The 26,020-nt window shown below is 38.8% G+C and overlaps 2 protein-coding genes across 3 annotated transcripts; one reads left to right on the top strand and one right to left on the bottom strand.

Annotated features, from left to right (window-relative positions):
- Positions 1-246: 246 nt before the first annotated feature.
- LOC117287852 (activin receptor type-2A-like) lies at positions 247-11,036 on the top strand. Its single transcript, XM_033768405.1, has 8 exons — positions 247-558; positions 1,540-1,830; positions 2,719-3,105; positions 3,931-4,652; positions 5,478-5,616; positions 6,400-6,530; positions 7,382-7,553; positions 10,537-11,036. Exons 2-7 carry the CDS (start codon positions 1,758-1,760, stop codon positions 7,550-7,552), a joined length of 1,623 nt encoding a protein of 540 aa, XP_033624296.1. The 5' UTR covers positions 247-558; positions 1,540-1,757; the 3' UTR covers position 7,553; positions 10,537-11,036.
- Positions 11,037-12,949: 1,913 nt separating this feature from the next.
- On the bottom strand, positions 12,950-25,400 carry LOC117287850 (origin recognition complex subunit 4-like). Of its 2 annotated transcripts, none has more exons than XM_033768404.1 (12): positions 25,336-25,400; positions 23,931-24,127; positions 22,723-22,813; positions 21,335-21,496; positions 21,101-21,149; positions 20,621-20,772; positions 19,875-20,048; positions 19,412-19,498; positions 18,320-18,428; positions 16,817-16,912; positions 16,326-16,393; positions 12,950-15,445 (listed from the first exon to the last, which is right to left on the bottom strand). In XM_033768404.1, exons 2-12 carry the CDS (start codon positions 24,071-24,073, stop codon positions 15,260-15,262), a joined length of 1,317 nt encoding a protein of 438 aa, XP_033624295.1. In that variant the 5' UTR covers positions 24,074-24,127; positions 25,336-25,400; the 3' UTR covers positions 12,950-15,259. The 2 variants fall into 2 exon arrangements, with proteins under 2 accessions (XP_033624295.1, XP_033624294.1); XM_033768403.1 differs by having other exon boundaries at positions 25,321-25,382.
- Positions 25,401-26,020: the final 620 nt, after the last annotated feature.

Raw genomic sequence — 26,020 nt, 5'->3', positions numbered from 1 at the left:
AACACCAACAATCACAGTTTACTTCGAAAATCTCAGTTTTCAAACTACCAATAACTCTCTTTTTTGTGCGGTATAGACATTATTTCGTAGATTAGGACGAGAAACAACATTTTTAACCACGCGTGCCGCCGAAGTTGACCTTTCGGATCGTAGGAAACGAAAAAGTCCGCAATCACACGGTCCTAAGTGTAAGCAGAAACTAAACCATAGCGTATTGTATTCACTTTTAAAAACATAAGCAAGCAGCGGCCATTTTGGATGTTTGTGCTTCGTAGTATTTCGCGATGGAATTTTCAAAACTCAAATTACACTGTTTTTATCGGAGTGTATGATAAGTAAGTGAAATGCAATAAATGCTATAAATACCCTGCTCGTATTGATTTGGATTTAAGAGCAAAATTAGTGGTACGTAGGAACATATTTAGATTTTGTTTTATGGTGAAAAAATGCGATCTGTGTTTGTCGGCCCGTGCACATGAATGAGTGGCGGTAATGAATACATGTTCTTACAAAATGGCCGCCGTGATACCAAGTGTGTGAAACGACAATGGCGAACGTGTAAGTACACTTTGAAATCTACTATATGTAAGCCTTTTGTTGTGTTTTTAATAATGTAGAATACATTCTTATAATTATTGAGCATAAACTGGTGACTTGGGAAAATGACTTCAGCCGCCTCTCGGTCGTATCGATTGGTGGGGAGTGGAGTGGGTTTGGTTGAATGGGGAATGTTTTTTTTTTCTCTGCCGAGATGGTGTCTGTTTTTTGTTTCTTTTTGTGCTACATACATGGCAAGGCCTACACCTAGCCTAGCCTGTTTTAGATTTTACTGGCCCTGGTATAGATTTATACAATTTAGAAAAAAACAAATTGGGTCTCCATCTTGGGGGATTCTTCTTGGCCAAACAAAAAACAACAACACAAAAAACAAGAAACTAAACAATTTAACCAAATTGGAATTGAGTTATTCTACGTAAATGTTATTTATTAATTCTTAAAAATGTTAATGACATGATTTATACTTGTAATATAGATGTTATTAAACAAGCTAAAACAGACATTTTGCAAAGGTACTGCTGTGTCATTTGTGTGTTTCAAGCTTAGACCAAGTGGGGCTCTTGACTGATTTAAACAATTTTTACATACTGTACGTACGAAGATGCAAATGTCAAATCATGGAGGTTAGAATATTTCTACCTCCATGGTCAAACAAAAAGTTTTGACTTTGTATACAATCTTCATACGAAAATTGTAAAAAAAAATTGGTATAGAGCCCCAGTTAAGCCCTACTGGGTCTAGGAAAAGCCAGCTTTCAAAACATTATTATGCTGCATTTCAGGAACAAACTGCATTCAATATTTGTTTCTAACGAATTGATCCTTGTCGAATTGATCCTTGTCACTGGGAAACGATGGCGCTGCAAGGTTTGAACAGAACACCACTTGCAACAACTTGTGATGACAATTTCAACTGTAATTTTCTCACTTTATTTGTGTTGTTATCCTGTTAACAATTGAACTGTACAATTTTTTCTTTCAGAACTGCAGTTAGCTCAACAGTGGTCAAGAATAATATACTACCTGCACACGGCACAATGTTTAGAAAGACTGTATATCCTGATTTATAAGAAGCCGTCTCCATTGATGGTTCAAATAGTTACAGTCCCGTTTGACAACCCTAAGTTTTAGCGAGTTTCTTAGCACGGAACAGGCTTGCTTCTCTCCGTGAGTGACTTCAAGGGAAATCGACTCACTAAGATGGCACACCTATTCAGCTACACATCTTGTGTTATGTGCAAGACAATTCTTGGTCTTTGCCTGTTTTATTCAAGTAAGTGTTTTTTATTGTTTGAAATTCGTTTTAAACCTTTAGACCATAGCGGCCGCAAGCGGCGTGCACCGAAATGCCCATAACAGCTGCAATATTTGAACTAATTCCGCTCAAACAAGAGTGTCGCACAAAAGGTTTCTGACCAAATTGACATAAAGGGGCTATTTGTAATATTTTACAAGACAGCAGAAATGACAAGCGGTGGGCACGATCAAGGTAATGTGACCAATGGGGAGCATCATTCGTGTTCCCCTGACCCACATTCATGCATCTTTTTGTAGCACATCACAAGATTGGTTCTCGATCAATAAAATTAAAAAGTCTTTCCTAACCAACCATACATTTTGTAAAGGGATTCCAATGTGTTAAGGCCATGTCACACAAGGCAAGTTACAGGCAACTAGTTCCAGGCAATCTCCATAAAGAAAAGGAATTCACATTTCAATGTTCACTTATTTTATTTTTTTGTGGATCATAAGACATTGTTTGAAAAATGATTCATGTGCTACCGAAGTGGTCGTATAGCATGCACTGAAGTCAGTCCTCCAAGTTGCCTGTAACAGTTGTCTCTTTTGGATGCAACTGCAGATGTGACGTGAGTAACCAGGCAACAGTACAGTACAAGCACTTGCAGCAGGTACATACACACACTAACTGTACTAAAGACTAAAGAATGCCCTTCTAAAAAAAACAAGTGCACAGTGCACACTATTTCTGCATTGGTTCGACCGTTTTGTTTTTAATGTTAAATTTGCATCGGGGTTAAAGAATATTCATTTTGGTTTTACCCATATACACCAATGTGTGTTAGCACTTCATACTGTGTGTTGAGCTCTGTGAAAAATATTTATAATAAAAATTAAAAAAATTGGTTTCTCATCCCTTCAGTCTTACTCAAATGCGCTTCGGGAGCAAGCGTCAATGTAGCTCTGTCGACAGTGTCTTGTTTACACTATAACTCTCAAACGTGTCTGAGCAATGACACCAACTGCAATAGCATACGCTCATGCAGCGAAGAGTATGACACCGAGGACCCAGACTTTGATGAGATGGATCCCCACAAATGCTTCGTGCTGTGGCACAACACAACGGATGGGGCCGAGGTGATCATGAGGGGTTGCTGGCAGAGCACCGACTGCATCGAGTCGGAGCGGTGCGTGTCCCAGGAAGACAGCACCGAAAACAACCGCTACTTTTGCTGCTGCTCAGGCGATCTGTGCAATCAGGACTTCATTCATGACCCGAGACCCAGGCCAGTTTCAACTGAAGATCCTAGTGAGTATTATTTCTAGTCTTTTTCTTTTTGTATCATTAAAGCATCAAATGGTCTATGGGATTTGAGGCATTGCATGGTGAGATATCAATTATACTTGGTTTGTGGTAACACAATGTGTTTTCTACACTCTACATGTACTTGCTGAGTAGATTATGTACCTTTCAGAACTTGTCTTACTATGAATTCTACTACCACATAGTACATTTTTCTGAATTAATTTCTCATTTTTTCCACGCAGTGTTTTGCGTTGAAAGTGTAGCTGACAAGGTCTTTTGGGCTGCATGGGTACATGTAGGTTGTGGGAATTTGAGGCAGTGATCCATGGTCTGGACTGCTTCTCTGCACTGCAGCCGATTTCACAAAACCTTACGCAAACTACGTAAATCCACTTGCGCAACAATTATGGAGCAACTCGTCCCATAAACGTTGCGCAAGTAGCTTTACGGAGTTTCATAACATTTCATGAAATTGGCTGCAGGTCTTATGTTTCGTATGCCACCAATGAAACATTGAGTGATATTTGTGATTTGGTTTTACCCCTACATGCCTGACATGAGTGCAAATTTATGAGCGCTGTATGCACAGTCCGATTTTTCAGTCCTATCGACAAAATAATCAGCAAGCACTTCAGTTTTGATCCAAACTCAATCCCTGATGCAAAAATTATAACTTGTTAATTAGTGATTTGCTGCACTTTTTACATTTATCATGTTTATAAAAAAAACTTTAACAAACCAGTGTACAAATAGTCTTTAACCAGTTTCTTACCATGGTAACAGTGTGTTGTTGGTTTCTAAGTACAACATTTGTTTTTCATTCTTCAGTTCAAGAAAATATCGCCGTCTCGAAGAAGCAAAACCAGAACAACATCATCCTGACGACTGTGCTGTACACACTGGTCCCGATCACCGCGTTCACAGTCATCGTCATCAGTGTGTATTGGATGTGTCGACGCTATCGATACTCACTACTCACATCAGTACCAAACAGCGAACCTAGCCCCCTCTCCCCTCCGTCCCCTGTCCTCGGTCATCGCCCCATCCAGCTTCTGGAGATCAAAGCTAGAGGGCGCTTCGGGGCTGTGTGGCAAGCGCAGATGGGCCACCAGCATGTCGCCGTGAAGGTGTTCCCGATGCAAGATCGGCTGTCTTGGATCACGGAGCAGGAGATCTACTCCATCCCGCAGCTGCGCCACGAGAACATTCTGTATTTTATCGGGACGGAGCGGCACGGGGAGGGCATGGCCCAGGAGCTGTGGTTGATCACGGAGTACCACCCCAACGGCTCTCTCAGCGACTTCCTCAAGGGGAACCTCATCACGTGGGGAGATCTGTGCAAGATCTCGCTCTCCATGGCCTACGGGCTGGCCTACCTACACGAAGACTTGCCGGCCAACACTATGTACAGCGCCAAACCGGCTGTTGCGCACAGGGACTTTAAAAGTAAAAATGTCCTCTTGAAGAGTGACATGTCGGCGTGCGTCGCCGACTTTGGCTTGGCCTGTAAATTTGAAGCTGGTAAAAGTCCCGGAGACACCCACGGACAGGTGATGATAATGTTTTGTGTTGTTGTTAGGATATCCCAAGCTTAAGCCTCTCACTTTTGCTACCTTTTTGGGGGGAATAAGTTGATGCACCGTTTAAAAACATTCACTGTTTTTCGTCTGGGAAGTAAAGCTTTGTCTGGGTAAGGTTTTATCCAGGATTTGGTAAGAGGATGTCAAAATTTGCTGGAAATTTCAAAACTGGGTGTCCACATTGTTCTCACATGTAGAACAGATAAAACAGGGTGTCCTACCCCTCTGGCTAACACTGTGCCCCTGCTTACCATGGAATTCTGCGCTTAAATGTATGGTACCCTGTAAAGCATTTGATTCTGTGGGCAGTGAAAATCGGATAAAAGCCATGAAAATAGGTTAAAAGTCATGAAAATAAGATAAAAGAACCTTGAACATAGGTTAAAAGCCATGAATATAGGTCAACATGACTTTGCTTTCTCATCACTGAAGTGCATGTGCTGGATTTGATGCTGAACATGACAACTGTGCATAATGTATTGGTTGTTCTCAGTTGAGGATATCCTAAAATTTAACTATTTTTATTGTTAAAAGTGTCACAATTTACCTTGTAGAGTTAGCGTAAGCTTTTAAAATCAGTGATAATAATCAAAGCTCTGCAGATAATTTACTAGTCATGTGTCAAAATTGCAGAAAAGTAACTTGAATATTGACTAGAACCATGGCACATTATTTTCTGTTCTTTTTTCCCTATGGTTTCTTTAACACTAATTAGTCGAGGCTTTCCTTGTTTCTCTTTTTTAAGTTTGAAATTTAAAACTGAACAATTTTGTGTTTGGAATTGAATGTGTGTAGGTGGGAACAAGGCGGTACATGGCCCCGGAGGTGTTGGAGGGCGCTATTCAATTTCAGAGGGATGCGTTCCTGCGTATTGATATGTATGCCTGCGGTTTGGTGCTGTGGGAGATAGCATCAAGATGCACTGCTCAGGAAGGTAGGTTGTCTAGAGCATGTGCAAGTTTCTGGTTTCCAATTAAGGTTTTTAGACAGGATTTAGAGATGAACCAAATCATGTGGTCTAGTTCAATGGCCCTAAGCTCTGGGCCCAATTTCATAGCACAAGCACAAGAATTTGCTTAGCATGACATTTCTTCCTTATAAAAACAGGATTTGACGATCAAATTTCCATTTGTTACATATGGCTTGTTACTGGTATTTAGGTGTTGTTTGCTTGTCCTGAAAATCATGTGGAAATTTGGTTGGTAAGACTGGGGTTTTTTTTTTAATGAAAAAATTTCATGTTAAGCAAGTTTTTGTGCTTAGCAGCTTCATGAAATTGGGCCCTGGCCTGGTCATGACACTTGTGCCCTTTAAGCAAGGCCAGCACTCGACCATAATTGCTTCGTCAAAAGATGGGAAGATGGTACATTCTGCATTCTGGAGTGTGAAGGGGCTAGCCCTGTTTCAGGAGAAGGTGGCAACATGCTCCTAGTGACAATTGATTTGGGTCGATGGCATATTTCAGTTACTGTGTAGCCCTCACTTGGAAGTGGCTGTCCATGGCATTGTGATGTAATAATAATAACAATAGTGGCCTCTTATTGAGCACTCGTGTCCATCTGGCATGACGCTCATGGCGCTGTACAAACAAAATATAAACACAAATACAAAAGTAAGCCTATCTCTCATTACAATAAAAAAAAATTAAAATCCATCTGCCTTCCATTTTTCTTCAACTCTGTCCTACTTTGATTGCTTCCCCTTCCCCTACCCCTAGGTCCTGTGGATGAATACATGCTGCCATTTGAGGAGGAGGTTGGTCAAGCACCAACCCTTGAGGACATGCAGGACATCGTGGTGTCCAAGAAACTACGGCCAGTCTTCCGGGAAAGCTGGCTCAAACATTCAGTGAGTTATCATTTCTTTTTTACTTTATTTTTTATGACATCAAAAAGTAAACCACAAGGGAAACTGAATTGGAAAATGTTACGGTTGAACAAAGAAAAATTAACTAGAGCAGAAATTAAACTAACGGCTTCCAGATTGACGTGCAGGCGCTCTACCAACTGAGGTAGCCCTTTGTTGGCGGTCTCCCTATTTTGTCAGTATCTTTGTTCGGGGTGCCAATCAGAAGCCATAAAACCGTAAACTGCCATGTAGCCAGAGACCACAGCCCTCAGTTGGTGGTCTCCCTATTTTGTCAATCTTATTTGTACATGTAAGCCAGTGGTGCTGAACAGGAATGCTTTTTTAAAGAAAAGGGCCCAGTTTTAAGCAACAAGGGTGATGTGCACCATGTTATCGCGACCTCTTAAAAAGTTGAATTGCTCGACCAAGTAAAAAGGGATCTTTAAATCTGTTTTTGAATAGACATGTTGTCAGACCCTGTTCGAGCAATTCTGAACAATTTAAGGGTAAAGAGAGACCGTTGGATCACACAGAGTTTTATTGAACGGAGTCATGGAACTGTTTCCAAATCAATCTATGCCAAGGATATGATTTGTTTGGAATCAAAGATTGTGCCCTGACTAAATAGGCATTGCATTGTTGCATGGTGAAGTATCAATGTATATTTCATTTTTCGGGAAGACCATGTACTTGCCGGGTAAATTTTTCAGAATTTGGGAGACTTCTCAGTTCTAAAAAGAATTGTCCTTAACAAGTTCTAAATAGACGCAGTTCTAAAAAGAATTGTCCTTAACAAGTTCTAAATAGACGTTGCGGCTAATCTCCCCTACGTTTCATTTCCCTCCTTTCAGGGTATGCAGCTCCTGTACGAGACCGTCGAGGAATGCTGGGACCACGACTCCGAGGCCCGTCTGTCGGCAGGCTGCGTCGAGGAGAGACTGGGCCAGCTACTTCGCTACAACTCCTACACGGCACCGCTGATCTCCCTAACCCCAACTGCCCCCAAGGAATCTAGTCTCTGAGGTAACAGTCTCCACTAAACTACACCCCCGGTGGTATTCAGTTTGTTTACTTTTTCGGCTCTTATGGGGAATTCTTTTGTTTCTAGTGTACAAGATATTCAGCAATGTGTGCATTTTTTTAAAACAATATTATGTATATAGATCCCATTAAAGGCTTGTTTATACTTGCCCCGTCACATTGACACCCTCCACCAGTACATGGTTGGAACCAGTATGAAGCCAGGATTTTCTGTCTCAAAAAACTTAGGTCTTTATGTTAATTTTTTTTTAATATGACCTATCCTGCACTTTTGTCTTTTAAGAACTGTTGTTGTTTTATAAACGCATAAATACACATTAGTCGGTGAGCCCTGGGGTCAAGTTTACAAGGAGTTAGGACTAGTCCTCACTCAGGATTAGTTCTAGGAGTTATTCAAAAACTGAAGGCTAGTCGTAAGTTAGGACGAGTAACTCGACCCAACTCAAGATAAGACTAGTCTTAACTCTTTGTGAAATCCACCCCTGGAATATTTATTGTTTCTGACAAAGAAGCGGGAATGGTCGGCTTCATTTTTATGCACAGCAGAGCAACCATGGGCAGATAAAAAAGGTATTACAACATTTCTCATAACACTGGGGGCAGTATCTACCTCTCGCACATGCCAGGTTGCCGCCCGGTTAACCACTTTAATGCTTAGGTTTTTCACAAATAAGTCCATGCACACCTGCAGGGTAAATTTTTGGAATATCCGGGAAAAATTTTTTTTATGACAACAAATATTCTCATAAAATACAGCAGGGTTTCTTTTCCTTTATCTCAATAACATATTGTTCTGTTCACCATGAATCGGCCAAACATTGGTCCCCAAGCAACAACCAACACTCATGCTGGAAACATGCTGGAATTTTGGCCTTTACCATGTTAACCACCCACGAGTTCAATGATAAACAATGGTGACAGCCTAACTATCTCCCAGAATCCTTGTGTGTCCAACAAAAAGACCTAGTCTGAAATTGGGGATTACACAATCATTCAAAAGGGAGATTTGAGCATGTATTCCAGTACCCTTTGTCCCTCTTGTACGGGGCATTGAAGCGTGAGCGCTTACACTTTGCATACTACACAGTGCAGTGTCCGGGCTGGTATAAACATAACCCCTTTCGTTTTTCCGACATACCCAAAAAATACTAGTTCTCCATCCATCACAGCTACATTCAAGACAAACTTAAAATCTCACCTGTTCAAACAAGCATACTCCCACAATCCATAGTCCTAATTTTATTTTCCTCTAACGCCATGAGCACCTTGGTTTTGAAATACCTGCGCTATTTTAAGTTTTCTTTATTATTTATTATTATTAGTTCCTGTTTGTAGCTTCCCATGCACAACAGTAAAACTTCTTTATCCGGCATCCGTTATGTTTGTCGGAAAACATAAAGGTTATGAACAGCACCCAAAATAAGATTGAACCTTAAAGGTACTGGACACTATTGGTAATTACTCAAAACAATTGTTTGCATAAACATTTAATTGGTAACAAGCAATGCAGAGCTGTTGATAGTATAAGACATTGTGAGAAACGGCTCCCCCTGAAGTAACGTAGTTTTTGAGAAAAAGGTAACTTATCACTAAAATATTAAAATCCTTTAGGCCTGAAGCCTTTTTTAGGCATCTGAAAGTTTGTGCAACAAGGGTGGTATTTATTTCATTATTCTGTTGCAACTTTGATAACCAAAGGTGTCCAGTGCGTTTAAAGATAATGTAAATGCTCGGTTATTAAATGAAGATAACATGTTCTTGTTCACCAAAAAGCAAACAAAATATGAACACAATCTTTTAAAAATAACCTTTGGGGTTAGTCTCAAGTCAATGTGTTCGTATACTCAGGGGAAGACTACAAGGACAAAATCACCCTTCGGCATGATGGTTACAAGTTCCTGAAATTTATCAAAGTAATGTTTTAAAAGTTAGTACCTGTTTTATTTTGTATTTTTATTTATTTTTTTACTTTATTTTAATTTTATTTTAAGAACTTTTTTTAAAATGGACGATGAAATATTCACAGGCCGTTGTCCACAAAGGGACAACCTCACTTAGTTTGTGTGTGTGAGAATTATGTGCACCAAGTGTAAATATTGTACATATATTTTTTTCCTTTATCCTGTTTATTTTCCACCATTATGTCACGTAAATTCCACTCTGTGTTGTATGTTTTTTGCAAATAATTATTATTAACAACTTTGTTTCTAGTTTTTAACTTTTAGCAAACCTAGCTACTTCTGTGCATCTATGTACGTGTATGTACTGTTGTTTGTATTTTTTTTTTGGGGGGGGGGATATTTGTTGTTTTTGAATGATCAAATCTAAAATTTTGGACTGCTAGGGTTTCGGAGCATATTACTCCAAAATCCATCATCTACCTATAAAGCCGAATGATTAATTTTGTTGGATTCAGTTGGGGGATTCCCTAAATGCTTCGCTTGTAATATTAATGCATGCTGGTTACGTGTGGATTTTTGAATTACAGCGGGATAATGCAGGATAGTGAAGCATTGTGTAGGCTGCCAAATATGGAAACAATATTTCTTGTTTTTTTTTAGCCAGGTGTATTCTTTGAGACAAAGTGGGTTTAAAAGTTTCAATCATTAAAGACCCTAGCAACAAAAGTGCTTTTATCTCTGGGGGAAAAAAAGATGAAAAATAAAAACATTTGGTAGTTCACAGAAAACAACATTGACCCAACTTCATGGCTCTGCTAACTTTGAAATTCTGTGCTTACTGCCCAAAATATAGGGCAAGATCCGCTTTAAGCAGAGCCATGAATTTGGGCACTAGTGGCTATTTTTTAGTATAATTTTTATTATTGGGTTTTTATTTATTTTTTCATTTTATCTTTTCTGATAAATTATCTTAGAGGAGTTTTATGGTATTTTTTTCTTAAAAATCTGATAGGCTGAATGTCCTCATTTCCACAGTAGTTTTAAAACCCACTCTTTCTTTGTAGATTTCTAGGTTACTTGGGAGGGGGTCAGGTCTGGAATTTCATCTTGGAGAGGGCAAGGCCACTTTCATTCTGCAAAGGGCACTTCCATTGGAAAATCATAGAGTCTGAGGGAAACTTTTCAAGTAGCACCAAGACCAGGGCAACAGAGGCTTTGGTCTCCATGGCCTCCAGGAAAATTCCTAACCTGGGGGTTAGTGGTTATGGGGCATGTGACAAGCAACCTTCACGCATTGCACGTATTTATCTTATTAATTATGTCAAGCATTTGATGACGATGTTAGGGCCAAGCACTGGTATTCAGTCAATAAATCATGTCACAGAAAGAAAAGTAAATTACGACTGTACAAGTAACCCACATTTAAATAGATAATATCTATATTTATATATTATTTAAGTACAATTATTGCTGCCTTTGAATTCAGCAGAGACCAGGGCCCAATTTCATAGAGCTGCTTAAGCACAAAATTTTGCTTAAGCAAAAAAATTCTTGCTTAGTAAAATCAGAGTACCGGCCAAGACTCCACTCAAGTGTTATGCTAAGTAAACAACAGCTATTACCAGTCACAAGCAATGTATAATGGCATGACATTTTGGCTAGTAACATGTGTAAAATAAGCGAGCTGTTTTCGTGCTTAAGCAATTTTTGTGCGTAAGCAGCTCTATGAAATTGGCCCCTGTTTTATGTATTTTAAAATGGTGACTTTATCTTATACAAGGCGTTATGTATTGGAAATTTGTCGAGTATGATGGAAGCCTTTGAACTTGGCTTCATTGTTATAGGAAATTTTTTAATCAATAAGGGTATTAGGGTAGGGATGTGGGGGTATCGAATTGTTGTTTTGATGTACAAAAGACCGAGGGATTTTGTGATTTCCTATACTTATGCAGTATGCAAAATAAGTTGCAAATTTTGTGGTGTATGTTCACATGAAATTCATTGTGTGTGTCAAGTTAACTTTTTGGACCATTTTTGTTGAGTTGAAATCACAGGTTAAATTGGAAAGGGGGTGCAGGGAACAAACTTAAAAGCACATATTGGAATAGATGAAGGAACACAAAGGCAATAGGTCGTGAATGTGGATTTTGTCCAAAGTAAAGGACTTGCCTCTGAGGAAAAGTTGATTTTCAAAGGTTTCATCAAGGCAGAGAATGGTCCCTGTTAAAATCATAGAAAATATGTAGATACGAGTTGGATTCAAATAATGTCGGGTACAAGTGAATGCACCATTCCTCCGACTAAATACAGTGCTGCTATGTCACCCGATTTGAGGCAAGCTTGCAACCACCAAATCAGCATAAGACTTTATGTCCTTGTACCTCAAATTTCATTTAGAATTGTGGGTTTATAATCATCCCTTTTATAAGCAACATAGACAAACACTTCTGACTGCGAAAGGCAACATCCAAATCCTAACTTGAAAGTTGGACAACTTGACACTTTGTGCTGTGGTACGCGCACATGTATTTATGTATTCCTAAAGCTGGTTTAATTACCGTACGAAACCTCATCTTAAAACATAAACGAAAACTCACTCTTTAGCGATTCCCTATTCAGATTAACCACAGCGTGGGGGGGGGGGGGGATGCTCGCAGTTTATTCTTAACTAACAGTAGACCTATATACATGTATTAAGCTGTGCCTCTCAACCAATCATAACCTTGCTAAAAAAAAGTCAAGTCAAGACGAAAACAAAAGTTAAATTGTTGCTGCCATGTTGTATAAAGTACATCATGCATTTTATGTATTGGTACCAGTGGCTTGATGAATGGGGGTGGAGGCACACATGTGTCCGTCCCACATGAGCGGCATTGCATGGCAGTTGCCACTGGTAACGCATACCTGCCAACTCGAACCTGATTCTGCACAAAATTCCCTAATAAGTAAAAACCAATCTGTCAATGATGTGATGAACAAACTGGAAAATTTTCTCCAATTATGTTGAATGTAATTCTAGAGTTATCCCCAATTTCAAGATACATTGCGGATGCACACTAAGGATTTGTGAAGTTGTCTTTAGTTGGCAGAACTAAATGGATTCGGTCTATTGTTGATTAGACCGGATTAAACAGATTCTCACTATCGGTAGTCCAACTTGCTGGGTACTTGTTGAGTACCGTGTCATGTTGATTTAACAAAGCATTAAGATTCATCTTGAGTTGAGCTGTCAGTATTACCATAGTAATTTGTATTGTGACATCACACTTTGCTTAGCAGTTAAGATTGAGTTGGGCCCCAATTTCATAAAACTGTTTAGCAGAAAATACCGCTTAACAAATTTCTTTGCTAAGCAAAAATTTAGTGAGGCACCAGTCGCAACAATGTAAGCGTAATGTATTTTTGGCTGGTAACCTGTTCCTGTTAAGAATTACTTTTCTGTGCTTAGCAAGTTTTTGTGCTTACAGGCTTTTATGGAATTGGGCCTTGCATTTTTAGATCAAATTTGCCACTTTGCAAAATCAGCCCCTAGTGTTGATATGATGTGGGATAGGGAAAACCCATCAGTGACAAAAATCAGACATGTGGTGTCTGTGTGTTTGTAAATGCTATTTACATAATATTTGCATAATATGATTAATGCATATTATGAATAATGCATATTATTATGAAGTACATTGTTTTTTTCCTTGTGGGTTTAGTTTCACTGCATTCATCATAAAAATTAATAGTTAACAAAAAATATCCGCAAAAATTTTACGTGTGATACTCGAATAAAATGAATGAATCAAAGATGAATTGATTATTTTTTAATACAGATGCAGTGACACTATCCCAAACGGGAAAATGACAATGGAAATTCCTGTACTACCTCAAATATTATTTAGGTCTTAAAAGTAACATCTTGATGTTGTGCTGACGTTATATAAGTTAATGAGTATAACGAAAGTGCATATTTTGTGTACAGTTGTTTTTTAGACTGTAGCCAGTAAAAGTGACAATTATGCTAGCCGTGATTTACATGTATGTTGTAAAAAAAACAAAAGTAAATCAATTTGTTATGTCTTTTTTTTCTTCCATTTTTTTATTTTGTTTGTTTTTTAATCAATGTATAAGTGTATAGTATTGTCTTTGGATTCAACAAATAAGTTTGCTACCCAATTCTGCTGTGTACAATGTAAATACTGCCAACAATAAAATGTTCGTGCACACCACTGTTGTCTTGAACAGGGGAGACACACAAAAAAACATATTAATAATGTATAGAGAAGTAAAACACAACCCTCAAAATTATAAAACTATAAAATAAAAAAAATATTAAAAAAAGGCAAAATGAATATAAAAAAGCGGGAGTAAAAAAAATGTGTAGTTATACCATTAAATACATAGTGATGTAAAAGGTAGAATAGTCTTTGTGTTTTATGAATATACAATTTAAATACTGGTTATGACAGTGTTGTTGGTTTACTCTAGACTAGACAGGTAACAAGTGTGTTGGATATGCTAAGTATTCATGTGACTGGCCATTATTAATCCTCTCGCCCATAATAAATAAATGTGTTCTTAAAATGTAAAGACGTCAGGTTTTGATGTGTCTGTTTATTTACGTGCGTCAATATTTTGGCCCTTCCGTGGCAAATCAGCCCAACTCAAAAAAAATTAGTTTTTGTTGTACAAGATCATTTCTTGGTATTTTGAGGGTAATTTTCCCGTTTCAAAGGCATATTATGTGTGGATGTAACATGTCCGATCTCTGCTTTGTTTTACATTTTCGTCCAACTGTTAGGGTTTTGCAAAACGGCTTTTCTCTTTACCAGTTTTACCAGTTTAACCAAGGAGGTCAGGAAGGAGGTCACCAAGGAGGGGGGCTGTGAAGATAAAACGATGTGTTCAAAAAATTCACCTCGTGATTTGTGGCCGATTGTGTTGTGGCCGATAGTGTTGTGTACGAGCGCACCAGACTTGAGCACTAGTGTCTCTGATGCAGCAGATATTCGAGTCCCGGTCTAGACACTTGTGTTTTTAAGACACAAACCAATTTTGCTTCATCCTTAGAGTGGGTTGAAAGCCTAGGTATTGTGAGTTTTCTAATACATGTAAAAGAACCCAGTTACACTTGCCACTCAGAGAAGGGTTTGCCATGTGTTTCTGGTAGTGGCTGCTAAATGCGCCGCAGCACCTTGTAAGGTGCTACATAAAAACCTGTCTTAAAATTTGTTCTCTTTTTTTCAAGCACCTTGTCTGAGACTCTGATATTATTATATTGATTTGCGAATGAAGAAGAAAAGAACTAAATTTTAATAAATGCGTTTGTGATTTTTATTTCAAAAAGTTGTTACAACATTCATACAAAAGGCTTGAAATATCCGCTAGACCATAATAATTTTAGCACTGAGCCCACAACTGTGCCCATTACAGTGTTTTGTAATACATCTGCAGTCACACTGCGAGATTACCTCAGCTTAGACTCTCCATTGTCTGGCCCACTGTGTGGCATTCAGACAGGTCAGCAAATGGGATGTTGGTCGCAATCTAGTCAGACATGCTAACCATGATAAATCATCGCTGAAAAAGCACTGTGCTGGCACAGGCTTGTACATGTTAATGCCGCGTTTTTGAAACGGTAAGGGCACCAAAGCATTTTCTCCTTGGTAAAGGGCCACCTATGATGATATAGTAAATTACTACTGAAGCATTTCAAGGGCACCAAGGCAATGACCAGGAAAGGCATGGAGGAAATCGCTTTCATTGCCTCCGTGAAAAGTGTCAGACCTGCTGGCAGTGGCATCATGTAGGTAGAGGATTGGACGCCCAATGTTTCAGCTCGCTTGGGCAGCCTGGGTATGTATTCATCACTTCTGTTAACTGTGCCGATGTAACCAGTAATGACATAGCTCTATACTCCTTCTGTGTGCGTGATCCATGGCCATCCACTGGCTTCACTATCTCCAAGGCTACCAGCTGCTCAAATGCCTACAAAATCAAAGAGTGCAGATAACCTCACGTTAATTTTGGGGATGGTAAAAACCTTTGCATCACTGTGGCATGCATGCCGTGGCTGAGCGGTCTAGTTCACTGGACCCAAGCTCTGGTGTTGTCCACAGCGGAGTGTGGGTTCTGAGTGTGGGAGCATAGGCTTTGTAAGAAGTTGGGAAGGTAGTGTACTCTGCTCTACCAGCCAGGCTCCTAGTGGATGCTACCAATACCTAACCCCTGTACATGTACATCCTTTTGGACTGTGAAGGGGACAACCCTGTGTTTGCCCCAGGAGTAGGTAGCAACATGCCCCCGGTGGCAGTTGAAGTGGCCTTGTAATGGTAGGTGATCTCTAATAATTTCTTTAACTTTTTTTTTAAAGGAACACGTTGCCTTGGATCGGTTGAGTTGGTCTTTGAAAAGCGTTTGTAACAGTTTGTTATAAAATGCATATGATAAAAAGATAATTTAAAAGTAGAATACAATGATCCACACAAATTTGCCTCGAAATTGCGTGGTTTTCTTTTTACTTTGCGAACTAACATGGTCGGCCATTTATGGGAGTCAAAAATTTGACTCCCAAAAATGGCCGACCGTGTAAGTCGACGAGGTAAAAGGAAAACCACGCAATTTCGAGTGATACTTGTGTGGATCATTATATTCTACTTTTAAAATATCTTTCTAACCATATATGCATTTTATAACAAACTGTTACAAATGCTTTTCAAAGACCAACTCGACCGATCCAAGGCAATGTGTTCCTTTAAATAACTTGCACTATTAAAAACATACACATTGAAATTCCTATATGAAAATTAACCTGTTTGTTTGCTTAAAACTTAACATTCAAAGACCAGCCGATGAAATTGTAACTCACCTTCAAAACAACCGGTTTCTCAAAGCTTTGGACAACATGAGCTTTCCGCTGCATAAACTTGAGGTATTCTGAGGGGACAAAAACACCACTGCAATTATTCATGCATGCATCACACTAAACTGTAAATGTTGTAAAGCGAAATATATCACTGTGTTACTGTCAAATTTGATTTGATCTGGAATGATTTGTTTAGAGCAAAAGACCATCGCAGCAAAAGGCCGGGTTGCAGTCTAAATACATATAAGATAATAAGTGCTCCAAAACAATTCAGACCAAAACTTTCTTCAATAAGGACTTCCAAAATCTTCATTGATGATGGCAGTTGATAATAAGAACATGCTAAATCTCAGGTTTTAACGGAACATAATCTCATATCTCAATAAATAAATAATACTATTAGCAATTTCGATCCTTAGAAGTTTATAAGCACCATTTCATGCAAGAGAAGAGAAAGTGGGTGGGGTTGGACTTGGGCAGTCGCTTGTACTCACCATTGTGGAGCATTTCAAAGTTGAATGCGTCTCCATCGTACATGTCTGTGAGATGCTTCATTGCAATCACCAAACACAACTGTAAGACAGAGATACCTGGAAACAGATTTAAAGGCAGTGGACACTATTGGTAATTACTCAAAATAATTATCAGCATGAAACCTCACTTCGTAACGAGTAATGGGGAGAGGTGGATAGTATAAAACATTGTGAGAAACGGCTTCCTCTGAAGTGACTTAGTTTTCGAGTAATTTTCCACGAATTTGATTTTGAGACCTCAAGTTTAGAACTTGAGGTCTCGAAATCAACTTCGTGTGACAAGGGTGTTTTTTCTTTCATTATTATCTCGCAATTTCGTCGACCAATTGAGCACAAATTTTCACAGGTTTGTTATTTCATGCATATGTTGAGATACACCAAGTGAGAAGAATGGTCTTTGACAATTACCAATAGTGTCCACTGCCTTTAAAGGAACACGTTGCCTTGGATCCGACGAGTTGGTCTATAAAAAGCGTTTGTAACAGTTTTTTATAAAATGCAAATGGTTGGAAAGATGTTTTAAAAGTAGTATACAATGATCCACACAAGTTTGCCTCGAAATTGCTTGGTTTTCCTTTTACTGTGCGAACTAACACGGTCGGCCATTTATGGGAGTCAAAAATTTGACTCCCATAAATGGCCGACCGTGTTAGTTGACGAGGTAAAAGGAAAACCGTGCAATTTCGAGGCATGTTTGTGTGGATCATTGTATTCTACTTTTACAACATCTTTCTACCCATATGCATTTTTTAACAAACGGTAACAAACGCTTTTCAAAGACCAATTTGACCGATCCAAGGCAACGTGTTCCTTTAAGTCACATCATTAGTATATCGAATGTATGGACAGTATTCTAATGTGTCAAGTTTGTTGAACTTGTTCAGCCTCTCCTGGATGTTTATTTTGTCATAGAGCTCTGTGTGTTTTGCAATTTGTAATAGTTCCAGGTCTCGATTTCTCAAAGAGTTCAGATTGATCTTAAATTTGTCGATCTTAGTTGCTAGGCAAATTGTTAGGCAAATTGTGATGTCATAATACAAATTCCTACGGTGATACAAACAACTCACATCTTAAGTGCTTATATCAGCCCCCAGAGTACCACAGAATACAGGATCCAGGTAATTTGTGTATTGTAACAATGTATATCCCTGGTGCGTACATTGTAACTCTGTTGCCACCTCATGCCCAAAAAGGCTCTCATTCCGTACCCTTCGTTCAAACATAAGAAGGGGGAGTGGTTGGGAAGGTGAAGGGGAGGGGTCGGGAAAGAAGGGGAAGGGCTGCGAAGGAGAAGGGGTTGGAAAAGAAAACAAGGAAGGGGGTTAGGAAGGAGTAGGGACCGGTGAGGGGTAAGGAAGGAAAAAAGGGGAGGCTAGCAAGGAGAAGAGGTTGGAAATAAAGAAGGGGCAGGGGTCAGGAAGGAGATGGGAAGGTGTTTGGCAAGTGCCTCAAGAGTAGTCTTACCGTGTAACATTGCTGCCTTTGAGTCAGTGGCAATATGTTTACTGGATTCCACAAAGTCAACTGCTTCGATCTCAGGGTGATCCTCAGTCACCTTGCAAACAGGAATCAGCTATGAGACAAACCATGGAAAGTTCCATTAGTTCAATGACAATTTCTATACTATTCTAATAGCATACATTGTACTATTTCTGTATTACACCATATCCTAAATGGAAAGAGTATAATGGCGTAACATAGACATACATGTAGTATGCTAATTGTAGTATAATAGAAATATTCCTATACCAGATACGTGACCCTATTTCCATCGAACATCGTTCTAAATATCCAAACAGGCCAGTGAGCTAAATGTAAAATGATATCAAACATAATGTGTAAAGCAATATCTTTGCATACATTATTCTTAAAAGGTGATGGTAGTGATTGAAATTCATTGAAATTGTGTCATGTATAAACCACATCTAGCCAATCCATACCAACGGTCAATATTATTTTAATACCTTTCTCCTATAGACCGATCCAGGCGCACAAGTGCCATGCGCTGCGCACCACTGCTGGGGTGTCTTTGTGCTTAAAATCCTTTACTTTTTCACTTTTTATTGAAATTGAATGTCTTCCTCGAAAATCTATGAAATTTCCTTGATATGGCTGCTTGATCTAACAACGTACTACATTCTTGATAAGTTTTTAAAATTAAGCAGAAAGTAAAATACTGAAATTCTGACAAAATACCTTGCCGATGTAATGCATTTTAGCAACTTTTATGCAGTTTCCGCGTCTTTGAACCCTAACTGGCCTAAGACAAACACCTTTTTCAAGATGATTCGGCTTATATTTTGTTGCAAATATTTGTGGTCAGTGATCTACATTGGTATATCATGATGTCATGTAAAGGAAATTGTGTTATTCGTTGAGGAAAACATTTAATTTCCATAAAGAGTGAAAAGAAACATGATTTCCTCATGTCTTTGTGCACAAAACTTGGCACATGTACACCCCAGCAATGGCGCGCTGTGCTACACACTTAAGCGCCCCGCGCTGTGCTTCACACTTACGCGCCCGGTGCGCGTCGGATCGGTCTATAAAACTCACCAATAGAGACTGCAGGCCACAGATGCTTTTGTCCAGTTGGTAGGTTTTCTTCAGTACATCATGGACTGTGGCATTGCCACATAGTACCTGGCAACAACATGAAAGAAGTGTTTAACTTCATGAAAGAAAGTTTGATAGGTAGTGCATTCTTTTCTACCAGTAAGGCTCCTAGTGGATGACTACCCACGCCTACATCCTAATGGATTGTGAAGGGGGTGATATATTTCAGCCCATGTACATGTATGTTGCAATGCCCCTGGTGACAGTTTATTTTTTTCGATAGCCCAAATCAGTTAAGTGTTGCCCTCACCTTGAAGCGGCCATCCAACCTTGTGATGTTAGGCGATATTGCAATTGAAAAAGTATTTATGAAAGAAAAAAAACAGTGAAAATATTGAACAGTCTAAGTTCAACAGTGTATGTCACAAAACAAAATTCAAAATCAACCAGCTCAGGGTCTCACCTCTACATCCTTGTTCCAACGTTTGACAAACTTGGGATCTTTGAGATCACTCGGAAGGGTAAGCATTCTCTGAAACGCTTCCTTGTACTCTGGGAAGTTGAGTGTATTGAAGACATGGATGCGACGATGAGAAAAGCGGGACTTGACTCGTTTCTCCAAGAGCTCCACCACATCCTGATGGCATAGAAAAAAAGGAGGGGGAACTTTACTTTTGTCACATATTGTGTTTGGGAGTCTTCTAGGAATGTTGGGTTCGAGTAGACTACTTATCAAGTAAATATGTCGAGTTGAAAATGTGCTTAACCCTTCAGAGACTGTAGTGGCCACAGGGGGCTTGTTAACAAATGCACAGAGCAGCTGCAAACAGCCACAATATCTAAATAACTTTTTTAGCTCAAAAAAGTGTGTCAAAGAAAACGTTATGGACCAAACTGACATTTTTAATTTCCAAGACATTTACCCTGAAAATCAACATGCTAAGCAATGTCTGTGCATATGGTGATGAAAAAATAAACAGAAATAAGTGGTCTCTTAAGCAGGGATGTGATAAGCTGTTGAGAAAAAACTCTGGTGTTTCTGATCAGCAGAATTTGAATTCAAGTCCCGGGTCCTTCGGAATCATTCATTTTGGCAAAGAGGATATAAAATGATTTGAGAGGTTAATCGATAAAAAATAAGAATATTATGAAATCAAACATTGTGTGTGGAACGTATGCTTAAAATAAGCAAATATGAATCCGACTTACCAGTCTACGAGTGATACCAATGACAGCTATGGGAGTCTGTGCCGACTGGCAGATGTCAAATAGATTATACAGCAACGTTTGATTCTTATGGTGAGCAAACAGGTCAAATTCTTCAAGGACGAACAGCACAGACTGTGCCTCTTCTCGATTACCTTAGAGTGGTGTGTGAAAAAAGAGGGTCATCTTTGGTTTTTGTCACTGGAGTATTTATTTATTTATTTATAGGCCAATCTATCGAGAAAGATGCAATATAAGTAACCTGTGAAAGTTTCAACTGAGCAGTGTCTACTTGCTGATGGCTTAACCACCAGAACTTGAGTTTGACGTTCTAAACCGCTCGACCATGACAAACTTCATGTATTACGGTGAGTAATGGCGTCAGAGTACAAAGACAAAGGTCTGTTGTGTAGCCAATCTTCTTTAAATGGGAACTATTTGTTCAAGTTCTATGTAACATCTCACAATGCTATGCTGGCTTACCTGTTTTTAGAGCCTCCAAAAGGAATGCAAGATTTTCAGCAAATGAGCCCTGAAAGAAAAGTTGATTGAAACTTGATAAGGGGCTACTTCGTTGCATCTGATGAAGAAGTTGTTGCGAAAGCTTGTGCAGTTTTTGTATGTTTAAGGAAATCTTTAAGTGTTACCACTACCTTCCTCAATGTAACAAAAACAATAAAGTAGTCATTTTGAATCAACTCAGCAGAAATAACTCACAAAGACTTTGTCTCCGACAACGTTGTCGAGTCGAAGCTGCCTGGTAATTTCCTGAATGGCAATCTTGTCGTCAGTCTGAAGAAGGCCGTTGAGACGGACGATGAGGAGATTGTTTCTGACATTACGATCTGATTCAATCTCTTCAAGAACGCTGGATACAAGCTGTAAAATAATAATACAAATAATAATAATAAACCGCTCTTATAAAGGGCATTACACACTGAGTCCCAATGTGCTGCAGAAAGTCAAAAGAGAAAAAAATAAAAACAAGTTAGAGTTTAACAAATGAGTTTTGAGAAGGTGTTTGAATTGATCCAGAGTTTGTGCATCTTTGATGTTGCAGGGGAAGTTTGTACCAAAGAGTAGAAGACAAAGAAAATGCACGTAAGACTTAGTTGAAGCCGATGAACAGGCAAGTAGAGATTGTGATTGGGAGCGGAGATTTCTAGAAGGCTGAAATTTGTGAATAAGTTCTTGCAAATATGTAGGTGCGTGGCCATGGATACAGCTAAAGGTCAGAAGACGGGTTTTGTACAGAATCTGTCTTCTAACCGGAAGCCAGTGCAAGTCAGAGAAAATTTGTGAAATATTTGGCAGGAGTTAATTTGAACACAAAGCACAGGATTGGTAAATAAAATTAATAGTAGTAATAATAGTAATGACTGTAGTGGCTGCTGATATCCATCACTCAGTGGGTGAGGCTAAAGGTGCTTCCACATTCAGTATGTTCCTGGTATTGTGGAGCTACGTTTTAAAGTATGAGACCAGTTCCTTTACAAGTACAGCACCATGTAATGGTTTACAAGGCTCTGTGGCGGAATATGCTGCCAATCAAACTAGGAACACCCTGGGGCGAGCACCCTTCTATTTTTGATAAGTACACTGGGTTCTTTTACATGCACTTCACAACACAGGGGACCAATAGCTTTGCATCCCATCCGAAGGGTGCGGCCATTATGGCATTTGAACGGCCACTGAGAGAAGTTTTACTCTGTCTTTTGGAGAAAGTAAATTTAGTATAGTAAAGTACAATGTCCCAAAGTGCATGATACATCGGAAAGAGGGATTCTGGTTGAAATACGAGTGTATTAAAGCAACACTGGCATAGTGATCACACTTAGGCTGCATCCACTTCACACAAACTGGTTCTAAAGATTAATAAGTATTTGTAGAAGCCCACAGGAAATGTATAAACATTTGAATAGACCATTATCACGCTGTCACCATGTTCCCTGTTTCCAATAACAGTAATGAAATCATAATGCTAACATTCATTGCGCAAACATGGCACCAGACTATTTATTTCAACCAGCCTCAGTTTGGTTACAAGGAGTTGGAATGGAGTAAAATCAGGATGGCCACACCGTGATAAAGGTTCTATAAATTACCATTGTTTTACCACCACCGTGAGGTCCAGTGACGAGTGCCGAATTGCTTTCACCCTGAACGGCGCATCTATAAATCAAGTCCAGAAGATGCCTGGAACAAAAAATAACATAGTTTCTTGTTATTAGGTTGCACCAACTTTGTGGAAGAACTTACCATATAACAATTTGCACTCATTACATCTGTTCAAGACCCTGTTCACTGTTCCTTTGTGGAAAAGCTTTTGGTTATGTGTATCGTGTTTTAAATCTTTTCTGATTTAGTTTGCTATCGTTTATCTGTCTGCAAACTGTGCATTCATTACACTCTATGCTATGTAAACTTTTAATTGTATTTATACTGTATTCTTCCTGTGTAACTTTTGCTTTCATTTAAAGCCATTGGACACTTTCGGTAAACAGTATCGTGTATCACAACTTCTACATAAAATAACAAACCTGTGATAATTTAGGCTCAATCGGTCATCGGATAGCGAGAAAATAACGGGAAAACCACCCTTGCTTCCGCACGTTTCGCCGTATCATGACATGTGTTTAAAATACATCCGTAATTCTCGATATCGAGAATTGATATTGTTTTAACGTTTTCTCAAAAAGTACAGCATTTCATGGAATAATATTTAAAGAGAAGTCTTTCACCACTACCTTCTGTAAACCATGTAAGTTATTTGTAAATCTGCGAACTTTTTTTCTCTTTTCCTGTATCGAAAGTGTCCAATGGCTTTAATATCAAACAGGCGAGAGAACAATACAAATTCAATAACTTATTAATTATGTAAGAAACAAAATAATAATCTAACAATATGATTTGTAACTAAAAGAAGACCATTAAGCATTTGAATCTCAAGAAAATGTTTGGTTTTCAGGTTTCATTTTAAAGTTACTTAATTCAATCATAGAGTAAGGTCCTTAATCTATGATTACCTCTTATGAGATCACTGCCCTGGGCGCCCGAAAGGCCCAAAATAGATATTTAAAATTTCTTCATAGAGGTGCCATTTTACAAACAAAAAAACGCCTTATTGCCCCCATTGCCAATGCAACCTTCTTTTGACCTCTACTCTAGTTATAGGTGCGATAACGTAACCCTCGTCCCAAACGAAAGCCGAAGGGTTACTAGTAGCGTCGAGAGGAGGGTTACGTCATTGCAACTACTCTAGATAAAGAAAAACACTAAAAAATTAACTTACATTTCATTTATGGTTACTTACTGTCTTTGAACCTTGAGACTTTCCTCAATGATGTCTGTTGGTGGGATTTCATTCCTGCAAACTCGACTTCTTAAAATGTTCTGCACTTTCTGTATTACTGAATTCCCCTCCGTAGGATCTTGTCTTGTACGCTTTGGCATCATGCAAGATTAGTCAGCAAGCACTGTCGGATGTGGCAACTTGGAAATTCCTCCCTACTAAAATAGTCATATTACTATTATTATATGCAGTTCTTGATTGTGCTTTTTCACACACTCATCAATCAAAGCACGCACAATTATTTTTTTTGTCAGCAAGGTGTGCGAAGCTGTATGATGATCACTAAAAAACATACTGTTTGAAACACAAGACCCTTATTTACATAGCACAAAAAAACTGTGGCACAATCTGAAGCCAATCAATCAAACCGGGAAAAAACGGGGGCGAAGAGTACTGCCCAGTGCTACTATTTTAGAGTAGGACTAGTACACTCCAATTCACCGCTGTGTTAATGCCAATAAATTATTAGCAATTGGTTCATCTAAAAAATATGGTTCGTTTTACATGATTGTTTGTTTTGTAGCATTTCACAACACAACTACGTACCAGTTTATCTTTAACATGTGGACAATACATATCGCTGTACGGATAACTTTCCATATGGCGCCACCACTTTTTCACTCATTTTTACAAAAAGGGATATATTAATCAGGTAACTTAGATACTATATTATTTTATTTCGAATGAAAAAGTGGTGGCGCCATACGGAAACTTTTCCCGCTGTACTTTTTTGGGATAAATTTCTGTACATGGCACCGGCAGTGATTACTCCTAGTCCTAGAACTATTTCGGTTTTCGTCCGATAGCTGGACGAAACCGAAATGGTTCTAGGAGTACAGCAGTGATTATAATATTATGGCCCCACCACTTTTTGATTTTCCCTCATTTTTACAAAAAATTAAAAAGGGACAGGGCCTATGGCTAGCTAATCTTGCTCTATTTAACTTATTACTTAGTTACATTAGATACTGTTATTTCTTATCGAATGAAAAAGTGGTGGCGCCATACAGAAACTGTTCCTTTTTTTTTGTTTTAGTTGTGTAGCCCCGATTATAAATTATGGTAAGAAACATGGTCAGTGCCACCACACATCATACATGCGAATACCCATACATGCACTGTATAAACAGTGTATGCAGAAGGAGTCATGCACCCAAAAACAAGTGAAACAGAAAAGACAGATGTTCAACTTCATTCATTCAATCATGTCATTGTCAATTCAATGGTGTCCAGTGTTACAACAAATTTATACCCTACTCATCCTCAGGAGTGTTTCTGTTTTATATTATTCAAGCAATCAACTATCATTAATTTAGTTACTAATAATAATATTATAAACAATAATGTTTACCCAAAACACACTCACACACTCCTCGACTTTTGAGATTTGCCGCAACTACTACATTAGTCAGGTTGTCTAGTCTGTCAATAAACATTTCATTATTCGTTTACTTCGCTCGTCTGCTGGGTACTCGTATCCTTGTCAAAAAAAAAAGAAAATAATGAACAGCGCCACCAATCTTGCAAGATTGGTGGCGCTGTTCATTTTTGTCCACACTCTCTCGGCATAAAAACAAAAATATATGTCTGGGGATATAATGGGGCGGGTCGACGGTGTTGAGCCAACAGAAAGTGTTTGTTTTATGGAGGAAAGAAAATACATGGTTTATAGAACAAACAAACTAAGGTCTTATGCCAGTTTCAGGCACTTTTGTGTGAAGTAATATTTCTGGAGGGAAGTAAACAAATTAAGTATTAAAAATGCCACCAGGGAAACTGATTTGGTTTATGAGTTGGGGTCATGAACGAGACAAAAATTGATTGAACTTGACGTGAACGATCGACCTTCGCAGTATGCCCAGGGAGCACGAGATTTTGTCCCCCTTCAATAGAAACTACTTCTGATAGTGCCCTCATTTTCCTGGTTTCAGGTTCTTCTCAAAATACCTTTGCAAAAAATAAATACAGTTCTTGAAAGAAATAATCTTTGCAGTTACCTAAGGAGAGCGAAATAGCCCACATGCACAGGGTCTGTTGTTGACCTCATTATT

Source organism: Asterias rubens, chromosome 3, assembly GCF_902459465.1.
Source record: "Asterias rubens chromosome 3, eAstRub1.3, whole genome shotgun sequence".
In the NCBI taxonomy this organism is placed as follows: Eukaryota; Metazoa; Echinodermata; class Asteroidea; order Forcipulatida; family Asteriidae; genus Asterias; species Asterias rubens.
The sequence above is the reverse complement of the archived record's forward strand: the minus strand, read 5'-3'. Positions and strand labels throughout refer to the sequence as shown.

Bases quoted from the DNA above. Each gene is read 5' to 3' on its own strand.
- LOC117287850 (XM_033768404.1), bottom strand. From the start codon at position 24,073: ATGATGCCAAAGCGTACAAGACAAGATCCTACGGAGGGGAATTCAGTA. The intron at 19,499-19,874 runs GTGAGACCCTGA...TGTTGTTGCCAG, and splicing joins GTTGGAACAAGGATGTAGAG to GTACTATGTGGCAATGCCAC. The intron at 16,913-18,319 runs GTAAGACTACTC...ATCTGTTTCCAG, and splicing joins AAAGGCAGCAATGTTACACG to GTATCTCTGTCTTACAGTTG.
- LOC117287852 (XM_033768405.1), top strand. From the start codon at position 1,758: ATGGCACACCTATTCAGCTACACATCTTGTGTTATGTGCAAGACAATT. The intron at 3,106-3,930 runs GTGAGTATTATT...TTCATTCTTCAG, and splicing joins AGTTTCAACTGAAGATCCTA to TTCAAGAAAATATCGCCGTC. The intron at 4,653-5,477 runs GTGATGATAATG...GAATGTGTGTAG, and splicing joins CCGGAGACACCCACGGACAG to GTGGGAACAAGGCGGTACAT.